Source organism: Trachemys scripta, chromosome 7, assembly GCF_013100865.1.
Source record: "Trachemys scripta elegans isolate TJP31775 chromosome 7, CAS_Tse_1.0, whole genome shotgun sequence".
Classification (NCBI taxonomy): Eukaryota; Metazoa; Chordata; order Testudines; family Emydidae; genus Trachemys; species Trachemys scripta.
Window position 1 is genome coordinate 108431852 of NC_048304.1, and position 20782 is coordinate 108452633.

At 40.1% G+C, this 20782-nt stretch overlaps 1 protein-coding gene across 1 annotated transcript; it reads left to right on the forward strand.

Moving 5' to 3' along the window:
- The first annotated feature begins 441 nt into the window (after positions 1-441).
- NSMCE4A (NSE4 homolog A, SMC5-SMC6 complex component) lies at positions 442-20561 on the forward strand. The gene is made up of 12 exons (XM_034776752.1): positions 442-550; positions 1724-2047; positions 3915-3995; positions 4542-4672; positions 7179-7330; positions 9247-9346; positions 10522-10612; positions 14471-14565; positions 16706-16754; positions 18960-19051; positions 19866-19935; positions 20547-20561. Exons 2-12 carry the CDS (start codon positions 1744-1746, stop codon positions 20549-20551), a joined length of 1170 nt encoding a protein of 389 aa, XP_034632643.1. The 5' UTR covers positions 442-550; positions 1724-1743; the 3' UTR covers positions 20552-20561.
- Positions 20562-20782: the final 221 nt, after the last annotated feature.

Genomic DNA, 20782 nt, shown 5'->3' on the forward strand with positions numbered 1-20782 from the left:
CTGTTGTTGTTAAACATTTGTATTGCACTAGAGCTGAGAGGCCCTAAAAGAAGTCCAGGCCCTAGAGTGCTAGGCACTGTATGTACACAGAATGGGAGACAGTCCCTACGGGAAAAAGCTGATACAATCTAAACTACCCAAGGATAGGCTAAAGGAAATATCACACTGAAGCACAGAGCGAGCACAGAGCGAGCAATGTCACACAGCAAACCTGAGACTGGAACCTCAGGTCTCCCGAACCCCAGTCCAGGGTCTGAATCACAAAATCATCCTTCCACTCCGGAAGAAAGTGGCAGGTCTCCCATATACAACGTTGCTCTGACACTCACGGGTTTACTCTACCGCGCTGGGGAAATCGGAATTTCACGCGTGCTCCCAGCATTACGGTAAGAGGAGAACGGAGGCGCTGCAGCTAGGATACAAGTATAATCCCAGCATTACGGTAAGGGGAGGGGCTGGTCTCGCGGGAGCTGGGCGCGAGTTCTCGTGAGATCTCGGTGCAGGCCACGGACGGAGAGCCAAGCAGGCGCGAGGGAGCCGGCTGCGGCGGGTGAGTGTGAGAGGCCCAGGGCGGTAGCTGGACTGGCCGTCCCCTTTGCAGCACGGGGCTCTCCTTCCCACAGACCCCCCCCCCCCGCCACTGACCCCCCGCCCGGGCATCAGCACAGGGCCCCGAACCCCATCCCCCGGGGCACGGGGCTTGCCCCGCTCCGGCCGGAGCCCCGGCCCGGGGGGCGGGGCCGCGGGGCTTTGGAGCTACGGCCCGGGGGGCGGCCCCTCTTAGGCACGGGGCCCGATTCGGGGGAGTCGGCCTGAAGCCGGCCCTGGGTGTTGCACAGTCGGTTTAGATCCGTCTGTTGTCTCTTTATAGTTAAACTGTCAGCTCCTGGGGGCAGGATCTTTCTGTAGGGCACTTAGCAGTAGAGGGGCTGGGTCCAGGTCAGTAACACAACTGTATTACTGTGCTGTGAACAAGGTGGGGAAGTGCTCTGCTGCAGGTTGCACAGGCTGTATCACCACACTGTGCGTTGAACACTGTAACGCGTAAGGAATGGTGTCAAACCTGTAGGCAGTAGCGTAGCTGGGGGGGAGCAGGGGGAGCAGCCGACTCCCTGGGTGCTCCGGGGCTGGAGCACCTCGGCAGCTCCCAACCCCAGCTGACCTCGCCTCCTCCCCTGAATGAAGCGTGACCCCTGTAGTTAATTTCCAGGTTTTAAAGCGAGATGAGGTGAGGGGGGGGAATGTAAAACAACGACAACAGTGAGGTGCCCCGTGTCTCTGCGGCGCTCAGGGCAGCATCAGGAGCCCGCTGAGCAGAAACACTGCTGGCTGAGCGCTGTGTGCCTCCCACACGCCAGGGGGCGCTGCAGATACTGAGTGACAGAGGCAGTAGAGGACGCCGCCGGCGCTACACATACCCCGTGGACGAGCTGCTTCCTCTCTGCTCTCCCCACCCCTATTGACTTCACACTTTGGCCCTTGCAGTTGCCGTCGTAAGATTTCTAACAACACATGATGCTCACAGCGCCAGTAGCACAAGGGGTTCAGTGCGTGGAGGGGGTCAGCCGAGGTGGTGGCGACATTTCTTGGGCCCGGCGGAGGGGGAGAGTCTGAGGAGGTGTTTGCCCCTGAGGGGGGATGGGGCAGGGCCTGAGCCTGAAGGAGGTCGGGGGAGTGGGGAACGTGTAGGGCGGCTCATGCTCACCTTCTGTCCCACCCACAGGGGGAGGCCCCGAGGCGGTGATGTCTGAAGATGCTGGAAGCGGCAGCAACTCCCTGCAGGGCAGGGGCCTGGACTCAGGCTGCCGCCAGCCTTTCGCATCCACCTCTCGCAACGGGGCCGTGCCCGAGCACCAGCAGCGCAGGCTGGTGGGTGGCCAAGGCCGTCAGCGCCCCCTGGAGGCTGCGAACGAAGGGGGCGACGGGGAGGAAGAGGAGTCGGAAGAGGAGCCTGGGCAGGGCAGCGAGAGAGCCGAGCCCGATGGGAACCACACGGACAGGAGGATGCTCCGGCACCAATATCGTCAGCTCATCAACAGAGTACAGCGTAAGCCTGGGGATCGCACCTGCCATGGGGGCAGGGAGGGTGATCTATGTTCATACCGTGTGGTCCTGGGCAGTTACTGGTGCTCCTAGGTGCTAGGGTAATACAAATAGTAACAACAACGAGGAGTCCTTATGGCACCTTAGAGACTAACACATTTATTTGGGCATAAGCTTCTGTGGGCTAAAACCCACTTCATCAGATGCGTGGAGTGGAAAACACAATAGAGAGGTGTAAATACACCGCATGTGAAAAGATGGGAGTTGCCTTACCAAGTGGGGGGGGAACAGTGCTAAGGAGCCAATTCAATTAAAGTAGAAGTGGGGTATTCTCAACAGTTGACAAGAAGGGAGAATAGCCCACTTCCACGTTAATCGAATTGGCTCGTTAGCACTGACCCCCCACTTGGTAAGGCAACTCACACCGCATGTGAAAAGATGAATTTAAACCTCCCTAGTGTATTTTCCATTCCATGCATCTGATGAAGTGGGTTTTAGCCCACAGAAGCTTATGCCCAAATAAATTTGTTAGTCTCTAAGGTGTCACAAGGACTCCTCATTGTTTTCGCTCATACAGGCTACCACTCTGAAACCTGTCACAAATAATAACAACAACAATAATACTGTCTGCTATGCTGTCTCCCCTCCCTCGTGTTCGTGCTGCCTTGTAGTCAGGCACTGCCTTGTAGCAGTGCTGTCCCGTTGACCCTATTCTTCTGATTTGTAAGAGTGCTTGACTGCTAAGTCATCAATAACAATTCCAGCAGCACCTGATATATATATTATATATTTTTTTTCTGTTTTTGTTTTTGTTTGTTTGTTTCCTCCCCCCTTCCCCTGGAAATCTTCCATCTCCTTCTGACTTCCTTAACTTTCATGTTTTTTTTAAGAGATTGCAACTCAGTTTTAGAATAACTAAGCTAGTGTGTGTTTTAATAATACAATTCTCAAGAAAAACAGCAGTGGTTTGGAAAAGTGTATCAAGAGCTGAATGCATGTGCTCAAACCACTTGAACACTATGATGCTGTGAGTAGTCGTATAGAATCAGGCATTCAGATATTCCCATTGCGTCTGTGTTTATTAATCTAAATAAATGTAGATTTTTGTTTTAACCTAGTGATGTCTAGAAATGAAACAACCTATATTATTATTATTTGTATTATCATATAGTGTTTAGAAGCCTTAGTCATAGACCTTGACCCCATTGTGCTATACAACCTTGCATGTTTTTGTGGAGGTCCTTAATTGGTGATATTTAAATGCATAAGACAAATGACATATGGCATACCTCTCATGAGCTCTGGTAACTACTTGGACGTAGAACAGGAAATTTAAATTGGATTGATCAGCAAATGACATACAGGATTAAGATCTATTTCTTAATTTTGGAGATTTTAAAAATTTCCACATGCCAGAAATATACTGTAGTTAGTTTGTAATCACTTTAGAGCTTGTGGGGGAAATCCTAGCCTTTTAATTTCTCTGAGTCTCATTCTATAAATGGGAACTCTTTTTTTGAAACATTCATTTTACAGTATTGAAATAGTCCCACTATCTGCAGTGATAAGTGCTACTGTTTTGATCTGCAAATATTTACATGCGTAGCAGTAAACGTGAATAGTCCCATTGATTTCACTGGGACTACCCACATGCTTAAAGTTAAGTATGGTCATAAATGTTTGTAGGATCAGGGCCTACATAAATGCTCACTGTAAAAGGTACTATAAACAGATTTTGGAGTATTTTGAATTTGGTGAGGTTAATGTCAGGCACTGTTAGCTACTTATGGTTAAGGTTATAAGTGTTTATTTTTTGATGCGTACATGTTTAATTTAATATTTCACTTATTTGTTGTTTTCTTTTTTCCCAGAGAATCGTGAGGATATGCTGAGTTCAAAAAGCAATAGTTTGACAGATGCACTACAAGAAGCCAATAAATTGTTCAGTGGAGGTAAGGTTAATCCCACAGTCTATTTCAGAAATTTTTGCTTTGAACCTCAAAGCTAATGAAGTGATGCTCAGAATAAAAAAATGTTAGTCCCTCACTACACTGAAAAAAAAAAGGGCAACAAACAAAACAGCCAGGAAGGTCCTATTTAATAAACTTAGGTTTATAGTTTAAAAATACAACTGTTTACTTATGCTTCTGTATCTTGACTCTGCAGTGCAACAGGAGTGAAAAAATAGTGTAAAAACTAATGTCATTTAAGTAAATAGATTCAGTATACTATATTTGGAGAGAGCAAACATATTGAGGAAGAAAATTTAATTTTACTTTAAGGATGGCTTGACGGTGTTTCATACTTCCTGTTGGCAGTGATTGGCAAATATTTTCTTTTTAGAGCAGTCAGCTATCTCTGTACAATAAAAGGAATTGTTTGATCTTCAGAAATTGACTTACAAAGCACATTAGCTCTGATTTTATTGTTAGTGTAGTGTATACTTTGACATTTAGACAATTGTATATTGATAACATAAAACTTTCTTTTTCCATAAGTTTCCCAGGCCAGGGAGGCTGCCCTGGATGCCCAGTTCCTTGTTTTGGCATCAAATCTAGGAAAGGAGAAAGCAAATGAGTTACACTCTGAAATGACAGTATTTGACTCGCCAGCATTTGCTGAAGATTTAGTAAGTTAAGAACTGCTGACTTGTTAAAATGTGGCTTGAGATTGCCATGTATGTAATAGAAGGGGAAAATAAAGGGGTTTGAAGATTTCAGGAGAAACACTGCTGTTGCATTAAAACTGTGCATAATTTCTATGACGGTTCTTTAACTTTTTTGCATGTAGTATAGACGTTTATCCTAACTTTCTGCTCAATCTACAGTAATTGCTTTAAAGAATACATTTAGAATCTCCAGTTTTAATAAAGGAAATGTATCTATACAAATTTAGACTTCAGATGTTACAGGATCAGAGTCTTACTTCATCAAATGATATTTCACAGCAGTTAATTGAATGAGGTTCTTTACAATAGTGTATTTAGTAAAGAAAATAAATCTGCTGTTTTGGTTTTGAAAAGCTATACCTCTAATACTTTCAAAACAGCAATGTTTGCTGTTTTTTCCTCCTATTACATTCGCTTATTTCTATTTTAACCAAAGCTGTGATTTTCAGTGGAACTTCAGTATCTGAATCTTTTGGGTATTTTTGAAGATCTCATGTTTTATTTCTTGATACTCTGGCTGAAAAGTGCCAGTTTGCCCGGACATGGCAGCAAAAGCCAATTTCATCTTCTTATAAGCTGTTACAGTAGCCTAATGAGGAGTTGCAACTTTTTGTCAAAGGTGTAGTTTTGTTGTACAAGAGAATTAGGTTCCATTGCTTATTATTGTCTAAAGGGGGAAGAGGCATGTGATGGTTATACAGTACCTGAAATGTGTTCAGTTGTCCCAAAAATGTGATATGTTCAGAAATTGTGCTTTTAATTGCATTGTAAAGTTAAGAAACAGTAACTTCCACACTTGCTGGCAGCATAGAGGTCATGGATTGTATGAAGGCAGAGGCTAAACTGTACTCTCATTGTTAGATATAGCTATGCAAAGACAAGTTTAACAGGCACTGGGCAACGGAAGAAAGCTTGCAAATGAATAGAGGACTTGTGTTGTCATTTTACAACCATTCATAAGCATTCATTTAGGGTTACCATATTTCAACAATCAAAAAAGAGGACACGGGGTGCCGCCCCCGCCCCCTCCCATTTCCCGCCTCCCTCAGAATCCTCCTACCCCCTACCTGTCCCCCCCCCACCCTAACTGCCCCCAGGACCCCACCCCCTATCTAAGTCTCCCCATTCCTTGTCTCTTGCCTGCTCCAACCGCTCTCTACACCCCCTTCTCCTGACAGCCCCCTCAGAACCCCGACCAATCTAACCCCCGTTCCCTGTCCCTTGCCTGCCCCCCACCACCAGGCAGAGGGAGAGCTGCGGGCTCCACGTACAGCCAAACAAATAAGGCGCTGCTCTGCGGGGGAGGAGGGAGTGGGGAAGGGGGAGGGACTCTGGCTGCTAGAGGCCCCAGTGGCTGCGAGCGGCTTTCAATTAGGCACAGCCGTCCAGTCAGCCACACCGCACTCTGCATGAGGGGAAGGGGGAACTCCCGGACATTTCTACCTTATTAGAAATTCTCTCCCCAGACGGCCATTTAAAGCTAAAATAGCCGGACATGTCCGGGGAAACCCGAACGGATGGTAACCCTAATTCATTTCCATAGATATTTAGTTTATGGGTAAAAATACAGGTGTCTGAAGTTATAATTGGCAACTGAACCGCTAGAGAACATATGATCAGTAAGATAGAAGATAACACAGCATCACTCTTTGCTGCTATGCAGGAGAACGCTTCAATTTCTGTCCTCTGAAATGCAGGAAGTTGTCATGTTGAAGACAGCCGTGGGGCAATGTCTCTTTAAACAGCCTCCTGCTGGCCAGTCTAAAAAAGAGAATTGATAACTGCCTTAGGTGGCATTGTTTTCAGTGAAACTACTCACAAACTGGTGCATAACTTTGTCTAAATCTTATCAGAATCGGGGCTGGTCCCAGTTCTGCAATAAGCTCTGTTCAGGCAGATGCCTACAGCCACGTAGATGTCTGACTTCAGTGTGGCTCCCATAGGGCTGAATGGGCTACCTATGTAGAACTTGTTGCAGGATTGAGGCCTAAAAATTATACAGTGGGGGTGTGGATAGTCAAATGAGAAACTATAATTAAGAGAAACTGCTATGTTTCAAGAAGGAACATATCAGTTTCTTTTTTTGTGATAAAATCATTAAGATGTCGGACCAAGACCAATCATTCTTTCCTATTATAGTTAGTGAATTATTGTATAACCTGTAAAATGTGGATTTTTGTCCTTTGTGGTACAATTTGGGAAGAAATATCTAAATATTTGAATTTTTGTTTCAGTAGCAATTGACAGTGTTTGATTCTTTCTTTAGGTAATTCATGTTTCTATATATTCACTTTAACTTATGTCTGTGTGGTGTGTTTTTTTTTTTTTTTCTCTAATTGGAAGAAAAGTAAGCAATTCTTGCAGTATTCAAGTAGGGTATACATTATAATGCAATATCTTAGAAATAAGCATCCATTGACTTTGCTTTGTGAAATTTAGATGCAATATCTTTCCCCCCCTTCAACAGCTAACATTTATGGGCCTAAATCGTCTAGAAGGAGAAGAAAATGATAGCGATGATGAGAGCATTGCTAATGGATTTTTACCTAATAATGCCTGGCATAAACTGGGAGCAGAAGCAGAAAGATATTTCAGAAGATCTCCTTCTTTTCACTACATGTAAGCATATTCAAGGAAAATGATAATATATGCTGAAGTGCAACATGGCCTAGTTAATTAGCTCTCAAAAGGACTGACCCTTAGATTATCAATTTTTAGGTAGTACACTGTATTTGAGAGAAGAGATTAACTTGGGAGTCTGGCTACAGTCCATAGCAGAGCTCTCTCCTGGCATGGCAGTCAGGTCACTGCACCCTCAGTTGTGCCCTTCTCCCACCTAGATAAACTCATGTTCACCCAGGCATTTCAAATAACATTCTCCTTTTCGGAGTCTGGTTTATGAAGTAGTAACACAAAATGAACATAAAACCATTTTTTCACTCTTCTGAGGCAAACAGATCTTCCACTGGACAGGAAGGTCTCATAATTTCCTTTACCTATTCTTTTCTGCCCTACAGTGCCATCCTCTGCAAACATTCCTTCTTCCCTTTTTGTAATATTTTGCATTTTCCTCATCTGGGAGGCACAGCCAAGGCATAGGAGAGTTCTCCTCTCCTCCTTAGGGCTTCCCCAGGTCCTGTAAAGCACATCGTGGGATTTGCTCCGGACCTCCGACCTGATTGTGTGTCTATCCTGATCTGTCTCCCTGAGCACCATGTAATCCTCTGCAGGATTTTGTAGTTTGAGAGCCTCCCAGTACTTCCTGCTTTCCCAGCTCCTTCCTAGGAAGCAATCTGAATCCTGGCAATCATTCCCACACCTGCTGTACTGCAGGAGAGTCTTCCTGCTCCCTGCAGGTCTTCCTCTGTGTGAACAGGCACTTTTATGAGGTGCTGCCTCTAGGCTGCTGTCAAATGATCCTTGGTTATCTGACTCAGGCCCAGAAGCTCAGCGTTAACTTCAGATAGTCCCAGCTCACCCTGTGATAGATCCCAATTTCCCTGTATACATGAAAAAAATCAGTTTGGTCATCCTGTCCCTGCTAATGCAGTTTTCCCCCTCCCACAAGTCTAATTTCAGCTCTGATAAAAGGCTGAAGTATTTGAAGGCCTCAACCAGCTATACAATTTGCACTACAAGTAACTGTTGCAAGTGGTTGTAGAGATGATCATATGGTCTTACACACTGGGATAGTAATAAAAGATGAATGGTATGTTAGGAAGACTAGTAGCTAGTTTACCATTTTAAAACATAAAATATCTGAGATTACAAGTACCAACAAAGTGCTGAAGGTAATTTTATTCTAGTGTTATACTGGAAATGATCGAAGATATTGAATGGAAGAAAGTCTAACTTTGATTTCTTTGTAAATAGTTGAGTATGGACCTTTAGCTATACCCTCTTTTATATAAGTTTAGGTTTCCTATGGCAAAGTGTGAATATTGAGAAAGTACTGAATTTTTGGTATCTATTGAAGTGCCCTATATTAGAACTCATGTTAAAAAAAATTATAAGATCTAAATCCATTTTTCAGTCCATTGAACATACAGTACCCTATCCTGAGTTTTATTTCAAAATGAGAAGTTATTAACATGTTCATAGCTACAGGCCTATAATTGTAGAAATTAAACAAATGATCAGAGAAAAAATATAAAATTGGAGTATTTTCAGAAAAAGAAGCATGGAATACCCCAGAAACTCAGTTTAAAGATATACTCTGTGTTACTACTTAATATAAAAAGTCATGTCTCTATGGCAAATAGATTTTAATTTATTGTACTAAAAAAAACTTGGAACAAAATAATGCATTTAACAGTGTATTGATTTATGGTGTTGCAAGGCTGATTGCAAATCGTAACTCATAGAACCATTAGTGGTGGCAGTTTATAGGAATCATAGTACATATTAGAAGCTTCATGTTTAGTTTTAGCATTATTTTCTATCTTAACCCAGCAAACTGCTCAATATATTCTCTAGTCTAGTGCATACTTTAAAGTAGTTTTCATACATTCATGCTACTTTTCTATTTGGATTAGGTTGGGATCTTTCAAGGCTGATCCTCCTGTACCGAGGCAACGGATTGAGAGGCAGAAAAGGAAAGCAGGAACAGAAGAAAAAAGGGCAATGCCTGCTCAGGTTTGTAAAGTAATATTTGCAATAATCATTTTTGACAGCATAGCTATCCTAAGTCACTTTTTTTTAGTTTGTGAATTATCTATGTTTTCTCTGCCGCTATGGCTTCATTTAAAATGCTACAGTGGCACAGCTGCAGTGGTCAGGATTCTCCCGTTGCTGTAATTAATCCACCTCCCTGAGAGGTGGTAGCTAGGTTGATGGAAGAATCGTCTAAACTACATCTCTCAGGGTTGTGGATTTTTCACAACTCTGGGAGACTTAGGTGATGTGGTTGAAGTAGGAGATGATCAGGATTTTACGGAAGTATCTAATTTCTACTACCTTTATTTTCCGTTCAAGTTCTGCCGTAAGGGTCTATGTCTCGCACGCATATAGAAAAATGGAGATGACCAATGCGTCCATTAGTTTCAGTTTGGATTCCAGGGAGATGTTCTTATTCCTCCAAATTGGCTTCAGCTTTGCCACTGCTGCTTTAGTATACCCCTCTTTATTATCAATAAGACATCTGCAAAATCACATTACCTCATTCGTCTCTTGCTAGGAGTAATTTCAAGTCTGTCATGACTTTTCTTAAGTAAATGTAGGACCTTTATATCAATATAGGTCAAAGAAAACCTTAAGCAACCTTAAGTCAGTAATAACAAGCCCCCTCCTGCCCATTAAACTGATTTTTAAAGGTTTAGAAGTTTATGCACCAGCAGAATCCTCCCAATTCCTCAACTAGGAAAAACAAATGGGCCTTACAATAAGTCCTGGAAATTGATAAAACTGAAACTCTTGAGATGGATTGGAAGACGGGGGGAGTACGTTTCCAAAGCACCTGCTAACTGTCTCCTTTCTTAAATAAGTGAGCTGCAGTTCAGGTGCCACTGTGCGTGGCAAAGAGAGAAAGGTAGTCTTTCAGATAAATAGGTTCCAAGCATTTGACATAGTCAACTGTTACGCATATTGTGTTCAGTGACAGCAGCCTTTTATTACTCTGTCTTCTGTTTTTTTTATAGCCAACTGCAACAATTCAGAGCTGATGTTTTCTTTCTGCCTAAAACTAAAACTCGTCACTAAAAGAATGATTTAAAAAAAAAGTAGAAAAATATTTTTCTGTATAATGTTGGTTTACAGCAGGATAGATGCATGATTCTTGATTTTTTTGTTTTTGTTTTGTTTTTCTTCTCCAGTTGAAGAAAATGGAGGAATCTCATCAGGAAGCCACAGAAAAAGAAGTAGAGAGGATCTTGGGATTGTTACAGACCTATTTTAAAGACGACCGTAAGTATGCCTCCAATTTAGCTAAAATTTGCACTAACGGAGGTTTGTAATATGCTACATTAATTACACTTTGGAAGCTAGGGAATGATACTCTGCTACTACATTAGTAACTAATGAGGTCTAGCATCCCAGTGTGTCCTCCTTTGCTGGGGAGGAGATTTGGCTTGTAGACGTAAAACTCTGGGCACCTTCTAAATTCTGTCTTTTTGCGGTCTCCAAGTGATTGTACTGTATTTATGGCCTTCTGCAGTTGCAGCACTTAGCCCGTGGAGCTATTGTTTCTGTCTGCAGACTCAGAAAGACATGGTTTCACATTTGGAACAATAAGGACTAGAAACTTGATATTTTTAAATGTAAACTTGGGTTCTGCTGAAACTGATGGAGGTCACTAAAGAAATGCAGGTATGGTATATGGCAGTGAACCAGTTCAACTAATCTCTTGACTCTAGTCAAAAATAGGGTATTAGAAAGGTTCTTCTAGTCTTTTTTTATTTTTATTTTTAAACAAGGAGATGATAGTTGGCTCCTGTCAGTTAACTTTGTACAATATCGTAAGTTATGACAAATGATGCAAACTGTTGAGACCTCATCCACAATTTTTGAGGGGACATTAGTTAGGTCTCTACTTGAATTTCAGCCAGTGTCACTTATGAGATTTTGGATGTGTTGAGAACTTTTTTTTCTATGACTTGTTATTGCCTTGGCTAGCAAAGGCCAGTGGGGGAAAAACTGAATCCTTCACTGATGGCATCTGACAGTCCCTCGGTTAAGGGAGTACAAAATTCCAGTTGGCCTTAAGGAAGAGTGTTTTGGGGCCTGTGTTCTAGAAACCAGCCCTTGGTGTTGAGTCTATTCATTATCAAACTGCATTTAATCTTTTATTTTTGGTTAAGATTATTATTATTTGGATTGTTATGATGTGATCGTTTTTACAGCATATGGATTTCTTTGACTTATTTGATCTTTGCCAATCTGGGTTTTGACCTGGAGAAGGCAAGACTGCAACTTGTGCTGCTGGTCGATGATCTTCTCATAATATTGTCAACATAACTTTTATCCATCTTTATCTATCAGTTGCCTTTGTTAGTGTTGATCTTGAGGTGGTGGTAACTCTCATTCAGACAGGAGTGGGAGTAGATAAGTCTACCTTTCAGTGGCTTCATTCTTTCCCTTCTGAGATCCCAGAGAGTAGTTTCATGCAATTGCTCTTCTGCCCCAAAGATTATTTTGTGTGGTTCTGCAGGATTCTGCTTGGTCACACTTCCTGTTAGATGTGTACATGTAGCAAGGAAATATGTGGTGTCTGAATATGATAATGACACCCAGTTTTCTGTCTACGTTTTGCCTGATCCAAAGGGCATACTTGAGCATGTGTTTCTGGCAAGCTAAAAATTTGGGCATGGATGATGGGAAGCTAGCTGAAACTGAGTTTGCATAAGGTAGAGATGAAGATGGTAGACCACTGAATCAACCAGAGGATATAGCAAAGATTATTTGCCTCTTTGAAGGTTGTCACTCAAATTCACTTTTTAAGAATTGTCGGATTCCCAACTGCATTTAGATGATATAAATAACTAGGGCTGCATGTTCCAATCTGTCTGGTCAGGAGGTTGCGACCTTTTATGATTTATACAGACCTTTCTATTGTGATACATGCCTTTGTCACCTCAACATTAAGCTATATACTCTCCATGGGCCACATCTTTAGTTCGCTAAAACTGAAGCTAATGCTGAATGCAGCTCTTCACTTCTTAAGCAGATGTCTCGCTGCAAACGTGCAGTGACAGTACTTGGAATTTGCATTGGCTGCCTATTGGCTTCTGGCTGGAGATAAAGGTGGTGATTTGGACCTGAGAAGCCCTAAATAGCTTGGGCCCTGCCTGCCTTCACCTGAGATTGACACAGTTTGGGTAGTGAGGGCTGTTGAAGCTGGAGCTTACTTGGTATTTGAGAGGACCCTATTGGCAGGGCATTCTGAGGGCCTTTCAATTTTCCCATTAATTTTCCCATCTCGGTTGGAAATAATCTGAATTTGTGGACATCTAGAACTAAGAGTAAGTCTGCTCTTAGACTTAAGTGTGGTGGGGGGTGATTCCCAGCTCGAGGAGACATACTCTCATCAAGCTAGCATACTAAGAATAGTAGTGTAGCCACAGTAGCATGGGAAGTGGTGTACTCAGGGTGGCCAGCTTTGCCCTGCCCGTGCTACTTTGGCTACACTATTATTTTTAGTGCACTAGCTCAATGACCGCTAGTGTGAATATGTGTACTGGAGCTGGGAATTACCCCCAGCTTCCAGGATAGACCTAGTCTAAAAGCCTACCAGTTTGGAAGGCTAAGGGTGGATAGGTTTGAGGGTTTTGTCAACTCAAAGGTGTGGAGTTTGTGTTTTCTGTCAAAGCAGAGATGAGGATGTTTAAATATTTGTTATGCTTGGCTATTTTTTATGCTTGGAGTAAAGGGGTGCAGGCACTTCGATCACTGGTCTCCTATTGTTTTTGTTTCAGTTATGGATCTGTGTTTTTAATTTGTCATGCATCTAGAATCAGAGAGAGGTGTGTCGGTTTTCATTTTAAATAAACAAATACACCTCTACCCCGATATAACGCATTCGGATATAATGCGGTAAAGCAGTGCTCTGGGGGCGTGGGGCTGCGCACTTTGGCGGATCAAAGCAAATTTGATATAATGCGGTTTTACCTATAACGTGGTAAGATTTTTTTGGCTCCCGAGGACAACATTATATTGGGGTAGAGGTGTAGTTCTTTCTGCAGGCTCAAAGACTAATATTTAGGGTGGGAGGAAATCACTTAAACATCTTGCTGTTTTGGCTTCATCTCATGTCTTGCCTTGAATGCTGGGATCCCGATCAGGATGCAGAATCTACAATTTTCAGATTTGAATGGGGAAACTGATTGTTAGTTTTTTATCTTGTTTTTGTTTTAAAGTTTTTTGCATATGCAATAAATATGCTGATTGTGGACACACTTTTGCCAGTAGTATATTAATATATTTGTATAAGAACATTTTAGTAGTAGTGATCATCTATATTTAAAAAAAATCTCCTACTAGGCTTGCAGGGAAAACATATGTTTAAAAAAAAAAGTGTGCTTAGGATGCATAACTGGGAAACTTCTTTTAACAAGACTCTAGGCAGAGAGAGTTCAGAGCCTTTAATTAAATGTCTTTTGGTCTCCTACCACCCCTTTCCTTTCCTTTCCTTTCCTTTCCTTTCCTTTCCTTTCCTTTCCTTTCCTTTCCTTTCCTTTCCTTTCCTTTCCTTTCCTTTCCTTTCCAACATATAGCCATTCCAACAGAGCAGGGCATGTTAGCACTTATCTTGCAGGAGTGTTCTTACTCCCTTTCAGTGTAGGGTCCCATGCAATGGCAAAGTTCTTTAGATAAGGGCAGGAAAAGGTCCATTTTAGAACAATTAATGGAAGAATGTTTCTTCCATTAATTGAATATTGGGGGTTTCATAGCGAAAGAATACAAAGCATTCCCTCTTTCTAGAAGAATGCTATATTCCTTTGGACTGAAAGGTTGATCAGTATTTGAATTGTGATCTCCAAAAACAACAACAAAAAATTAATGAAACAATGACTATTTTAACTCCTTTATTTCATTTCAGGTGTATGTGGGGAGAAAGGTGTAATATGCTGTTTAAAAAAAACAAAAAAACCCACAACCTATTACATTTGAAAATGTATTAAAATTGTTTCACATGAGAACAGTTAAATATATAACAATTTGCTTAAGCCCTACATCGAATATTATCTCTCTTAAATTATCATTTACATCTCTGCTAGCTTTATGTATACCGTTTGTTTTATAACCACTGTTTTCTTATGTCTATAGCCAATATACCTATTTCCTTCTTTGATTTTGTGATTGATCCAAGTTCTTTTGCACGCACTGTGGAAAACATCTTTCATGTGTCCTTCATTATAAGGGTAAGGAGTAACTTGGTCTTCAAATATTACATGTATACTGGAATGATACAAGAAAACCAGAATATTTGTTTGTTTGTTTATTGTAATTGTAGCTGCTGTTTCCACAGTTTTGGCTAGGTGGTATATTTTTGCTTCTGGGACAGGATGGTGTGGGAATACAGGTTTAACATTTGATACTCTGGAGTCCAACTCTGCCAATAAAATTTTCACAAATGCAAATCAAAGTGTTTTGAAATCTCATTCTTTTCATTAGTCTAATAGAGAAGTTTTAATAGATTTCTGATAAAAGACAATAAAGCATAGATGGATTTTACATGGTCACCAGAACCCTAAGATAAAAGTTGTGGTGGATTGATTTAAATTAAAGCTATATAAATCAGCAATCAGGATTTTTGATCTTTGCATTTATACTTTAGTTACTGTCTTAGGTTAATTCTCATTGGTCAGTACTTGTTGCTAACAGGAGGATACACTATAACAAATACACATTGCTTAAATTAAGATAGTTTAACATACATTTTTAAAATTAATTTTTACATTTATATTAGAAAATGGTGAATGATGCTTTTTTTTATTTACTGGGTTGTTTCAAGCTTCATTTGAATTAAAATCTGTTTTTAAAAAATTAAATAATATGTTTAGCACTTTTAAAAAAAAATTTCTTTAGTTTTATTAATGTCTATTTTGCGTTTATAAGTATGGTTTATGCATTGAGCCTGGGACTTGTACCCAGAAACTCCTGAGATCTAATTCTTGCTCTGACACTGACTCATTGGGTGGACTTGTCCATGTGGTTTATTGTCTGCGTAGCTCACCTGTGGGCCACACACAGCCCGTCAGGGTAATCCGCTGGCGAACCGCGAGACAGTTTGTTTACATTGGCACAGCCGCCCACAGCTCCCAGTTGCGTGACAATGGGAGCTGTGGGAAGTGGCGACCAGCAACTGGTGTAGATGCATCTGGTTGTGAAATCGGCCATTTACCACCTACAAAGGTGTTTTGAGGTTTTGTTTTAGTGTGTGTTTGTAAAGCATTTTAAAGAACTAAAACTTTGTGTAAGCACTTACATTATCTTGACTATATTTTTGTAAATTAATCCTCAATTGATCTGTGAAAGTGCTTTGCCCCTTTTGACTGATTTCAGACATGAAGTATGGAGAACCAAGCATTATTCTTCACCTGAATGACATTGTCCAGCAAGAAATAGGAATAATGCAAATGTGGTGGTTTTTTTTTTTTTTTTCTTTTCTTTTTTTCTTTTTAAGCTGCTGGTAAATATATCAAGTTACCACAGTCTCAGGACTGTGGAATATATTGGAATAGTAGTTGAATTGTTTTTAAGCTGAGTTTCAAGTGCAAAAGCCTGTAATCGCTTAAGAAGACCATATTTTCCTGCCCATGTGTTTTAATGGATTTAATTCTGTAGTTGACACATTTTTAATTCCAAATGCCCCATTTTTATATCCTTATAACTTCACTTAAGTATTTTGCTTTGGGCTGCAATACCTCAAGTTTGTTCTCTGCCTAAAGTTCCCTTTCTTGCAAAGTTTTAGCATATAATTTTATTAAAGGTTTTTTCAGTGGTTTAAAAGTATCCAATCTAGTTCTCAAATCTTTTCAGGACTACTATGTGTTCAGGTAACCTACTTTCTTAATTCAAGTTTGGCATGTTTGCTGAATTTGAAAAAAATACCTTTCACTGATTACAAAGAAAATTTGAAAATGAATGAATGAAAATATAGTTTTCATTATCGATTTTTAAAATGCTTGTGGTGTAATGACCAAGGGACGTGTTTCCATACTATATTCATATTATGGTTGAGATTTTATAGATTCTTGTTCAGAAGTTCAGTTATGTCTCCCTTAGCAACTGTAAATTTTGCACTCCTGTGAATATGTAGGAAGTATGTACTGTATTTGCAAGAGACTTAGTTATTGTTGCTCTGGTAATATAACTAAGATTCTTGATGCAAGAATATATGTACATTTCCACTGATATAGCATTGCAAAGTTAGTCATATAAATAAATGAAAAATGTGTATCTGTTTAAAAGAAAATTGTCATTGTCTATTTCAGTGTTTTATATCATCAGAACAGTTGTCGTTTCTGTAATTCTAAATCAAATTGTATTGCGTTCTAGGATGGCTTTGCAAGAATAAAGCTGGATCAGGACAAACTGCCAGTAATAGGTAAAATACATTTAACTTTTTAAAAGACAGACAAATTACTCAAGCACCAAAAGAGCTTGTGTATCTAGAAGGTGTATAGGTCTTTTAACCAATAGATTTAGGATTTGTAACTTAAGACCTGACCATGACCCATTGCCTTCAGTGGGCATTGCTTCTGTCCCTATGTGGTATCTGCTCTGTAGGCCTGATCACATAACCCTTACTTATTTGAGTAACTGTAGGATTGGGCCATGCATCTTTCAAAGTATTGCAAGCAAACAGAAGCACTATAACTTGCATTTATTAAAATTAAAAAAAATAAATTAATGGAGATATCCTATCTCCTAGAACTGGAAGGGACCTTGAAAGGTCATAGAATCCAGCCCCCTGCCTTCACTAGCAGGACCAAGTACTGATTTTGCCCCAGCTCCCTAAGTGGCCCCCTCAAGGATTGAACTCACAACCCTGGGTTTAGCAGGCCAATGCTCAAGCCACTGAGCTATCCCTCCACCCAAAATGTTAAATGAGTCCTTTAAAGATTACGTTAGTTTCAAACCAGTACTCTTATGCTGCTGGACACCCCCCCCCCCCCCCCCCCCCACACACACACACACACACAAAAGAAGAAAAAGGCAAGGCCCAAGAATTCATGGGCTTTGGTATACAGGCCACTGAAGTTGCTAAAAAGGTTGCTACTAACTTCAGTAGGCTGCAGATCAGGCCCTATATGAGCTAAGAACATACATAAGAATGGTCATACTGGATCAGACCAAAGGTCCATTTAGCCCAGTGTCTTGTCTTCCAACAGTGGCCAATGCCAGATGCCCAAGAGGAAATGAACAGAACAGGTAATCATCAGGTGATCCATCCCCTGTTGCCCATTCCCAGATTCTGGCAAAAGAAGCTAAATTCTGGCTAAAGAAGTATCTGTCAAAAAAAAAAAAAAAAAAAAAAAAAAACCACCAGAAAATGGGAATCTAATCCAAGTGAACCTAATAGAAAGAAGTATAAATTATGGCAGGTAGAAAGTAAGATGAACATTAGCAGAGCAAAGAGAATTTGAAGAGAAAATAGTCTGCAAATAACAAAATTCTTAAACATAATAGACAAAGCAGGAAGTCTGCAAAAGGAAGCCTGCAAAAGCAAAGCAGGAAGCCTGGTGTGTTTTCTAGAATGCCAAGGAAAAAGAGGGCAATTGAGGATAAACTAAACAATTTTCTTTTTAGTCTTCACAGAGGGTGATGGGGGGTATATCTACCTCAGACCTTCATTTTTTAGGTAAAGTATTAGTCCTGGAACAAATTGGTAAAGAGCAGTAAGTTACATGGACCAGATAGTATTAATCCAAGAGTGCTAAAAGAATAAGAAGGAAGTTGACAGTGGCAAGCAAAAAATGCAATATCATTAAAGTCGGCTACCGATGACTGGAGAACTGAAGGGGAGCAGATGTCATATAAAAGACAGTGGGAGTGATCCTGGGAATTACAGACCAGTGAGCCTTACATCAATACCAGGAAAACTGATTTAAAACAAGAATTAAGAACAGAATTATAAGCACCTAGATGGTAATATTGTAGGGACAAACAAAGTGCATCACTTATAAAAGATAATTGTGTCTAATCTAAAATTTCCTGAGCACGTCATCATTCATTAGTAAAGGAGAGTTAGTTGACATGAATTGAGAAAATCCTTCCTAAGAGGATACACCTCTACCTTGATATAACACGACCCGATATAACACGAATTTGGATATAATGCAGTAAAGCAGTGCTCCGGGGGGGCGGGGCTGGGCACTCCGGTGGATCAAAGCAAGTTCGATATAATGCGGTTTCACCTATAACGTGGTAAGATTTTTTGGCTCCCGAGGACAGCGTTTTATCGAGATAGAGGTGTACTAGGAGAACATGAGGTGTGAGGTAAAATTCTGTAATGGATTGAAACTGAAATGTGGTAATAAATAGGTGAAGTTTTAAGATGGCAAAAGATATATATTTTGACTGAAACAGTTTGGCAGATTTCACACAAATTCACTACCAACTACCGAAGTTAAGAGAATGTCTTGGTTTTTTTGTGTAGCATCTGGTACTGATCTGTCAGACATAATTCTGGACTAGATGGGCCACTAATTTGATCTGATATGGCAATTCTGATGTTCCTGAAGGCTACTATAACACTTGACATGCCTTTCTAACCGTATGGATCCTGAAAATGTGGTATTTTGAACAGAGCCTTCACATGAAGAGGAAGGTAGAGAAAATGACCAGAATGCCCAAGTACGGAACCAAGCAGTCATATCTTTGAGCCATCAAGACTGGAAGGTACAATAGATGACACTGCCTTTGCTTTAGTTGAAATTTAAAGGGTCTCGGAGAGCTGTGCTATTCTATGATGTGGAATCTCAAAGTAGTGCATCTTAGCTGTGTACACATCTTGTTACATATTGATCATTAGGGACCTTGGAAAACTAGTATGTACAATCAAATAGTTTCTTCCTATATTGAGAGATGGAATGGAGACTTCATTCCAGTGCATGGGTGCCCTGTCACATTTATACTGCTTCCAATCTAAGGCTGTGCCGCTACAAACAACTTGCAATTACTGTACTACATAAAGGCCAAGTAGATATTAGAAGTAAGTCCAAATTGCTATCTGTTCCCCCTGTTACATGGTATTCAGTCATGGGGGGAGGGGGAAGGTGATGTTTCTGCTATTTATTGTATCCATAATCTGATTTAAAAGAATGTCCTACAGTGCACAAGATCAGGCTTATTTAAGTTCCTGAAGGTGGTATGAAACAATGATAGTGCTCCATATGGCGAAGTGCTAATTGTAAAAGCTGTCACATATGCACCCACTTTTCACAGGCTGGGTGTGCAGAACTTGGTGATCTGAAGTTTAATTTGACAGACCTCCAAGTGATTTTATTTTTAAATATACCTTACGCAAAAAGAGGTTTCTGGCACATGGAACTCCCATTCCTCTTCCTCCCCAAGTTGACCTAATCATTTTGGTAAGTGCTGAAATGTGAGAGCCCGGTGTATTTCTAATGCAACTAATTATTTTGTGTTTAAGTAGTCACAGTAATGTAATAAACTTTTTTTTTTTTTTTTTAATCTTACTTTCTCTGATCAGGACATTGTAGAAACTTTTGAAATCACAGAACCTATGATTCCCCCTCCTGGTATCAGCCAAGAAAATGAAAGTAAGTATTGTCAGAAGACTTCTTCATAGTTCAATCCATATATTTTTTTTATGTATTTGAAAGAATTGTAGAGAAATTACTTATGCTTGTATAATCCATATAATTTAATATGTTTAATGTAAATACTTGAAATTGCATATTTGTTTAGGGCTTTTCCCCCTTAAGTATACTTTAAAGACCACTTTAATTTAGGTGAGCTACTCTGGATATTGCAAAGTCTTGAATTACAATGATGGGTGCTGTAGAAAAACCTGAGTATGACTGTATTCTTTGTGGATCAAAAGTCTCTGCATATACATCTTCTAAACAGCAAAGAGTTGAAATATGTGTATTTGAACATTTGATGGCCAGCTAGTTTTTTGGTTTTCAAAACTTCATATTGATATTTTAAATGTAATGCTGTGAATGATCATGGTTTAGTTTATATAATTTTTAATTTTAAAAAGGACAGTTGATAATAAGGGATAAAATATTCTAAGGGCATCTTAAAATACATCTATGGAATTTATTTTTTAGGACTAGAATACATGAAGGAGCAATGATAAATGCAGTGCAATAAGGTTTAGATGATATTGAACTGTCTCTTAAAATGTTCTTTATTTCTTTTCTAGGTTAGGTGCCGTGAAGAAAAAATGTGTTTTAAAATATTCAAATAAGTTTTATATGTATATACTGTATGATAAAATTTATTTTTGATGAGAACACTAGTTTAAATTCGATGCTTTTTATATAACAAGCTTATTGTATCTTTTTATTTATACATGTCATTTACAGTAGTATAGGTTGTCATGATACATAAGGCATTTTCATCCTATCATGATTTTCTTTAATAAAGTCTTTCTGTAAT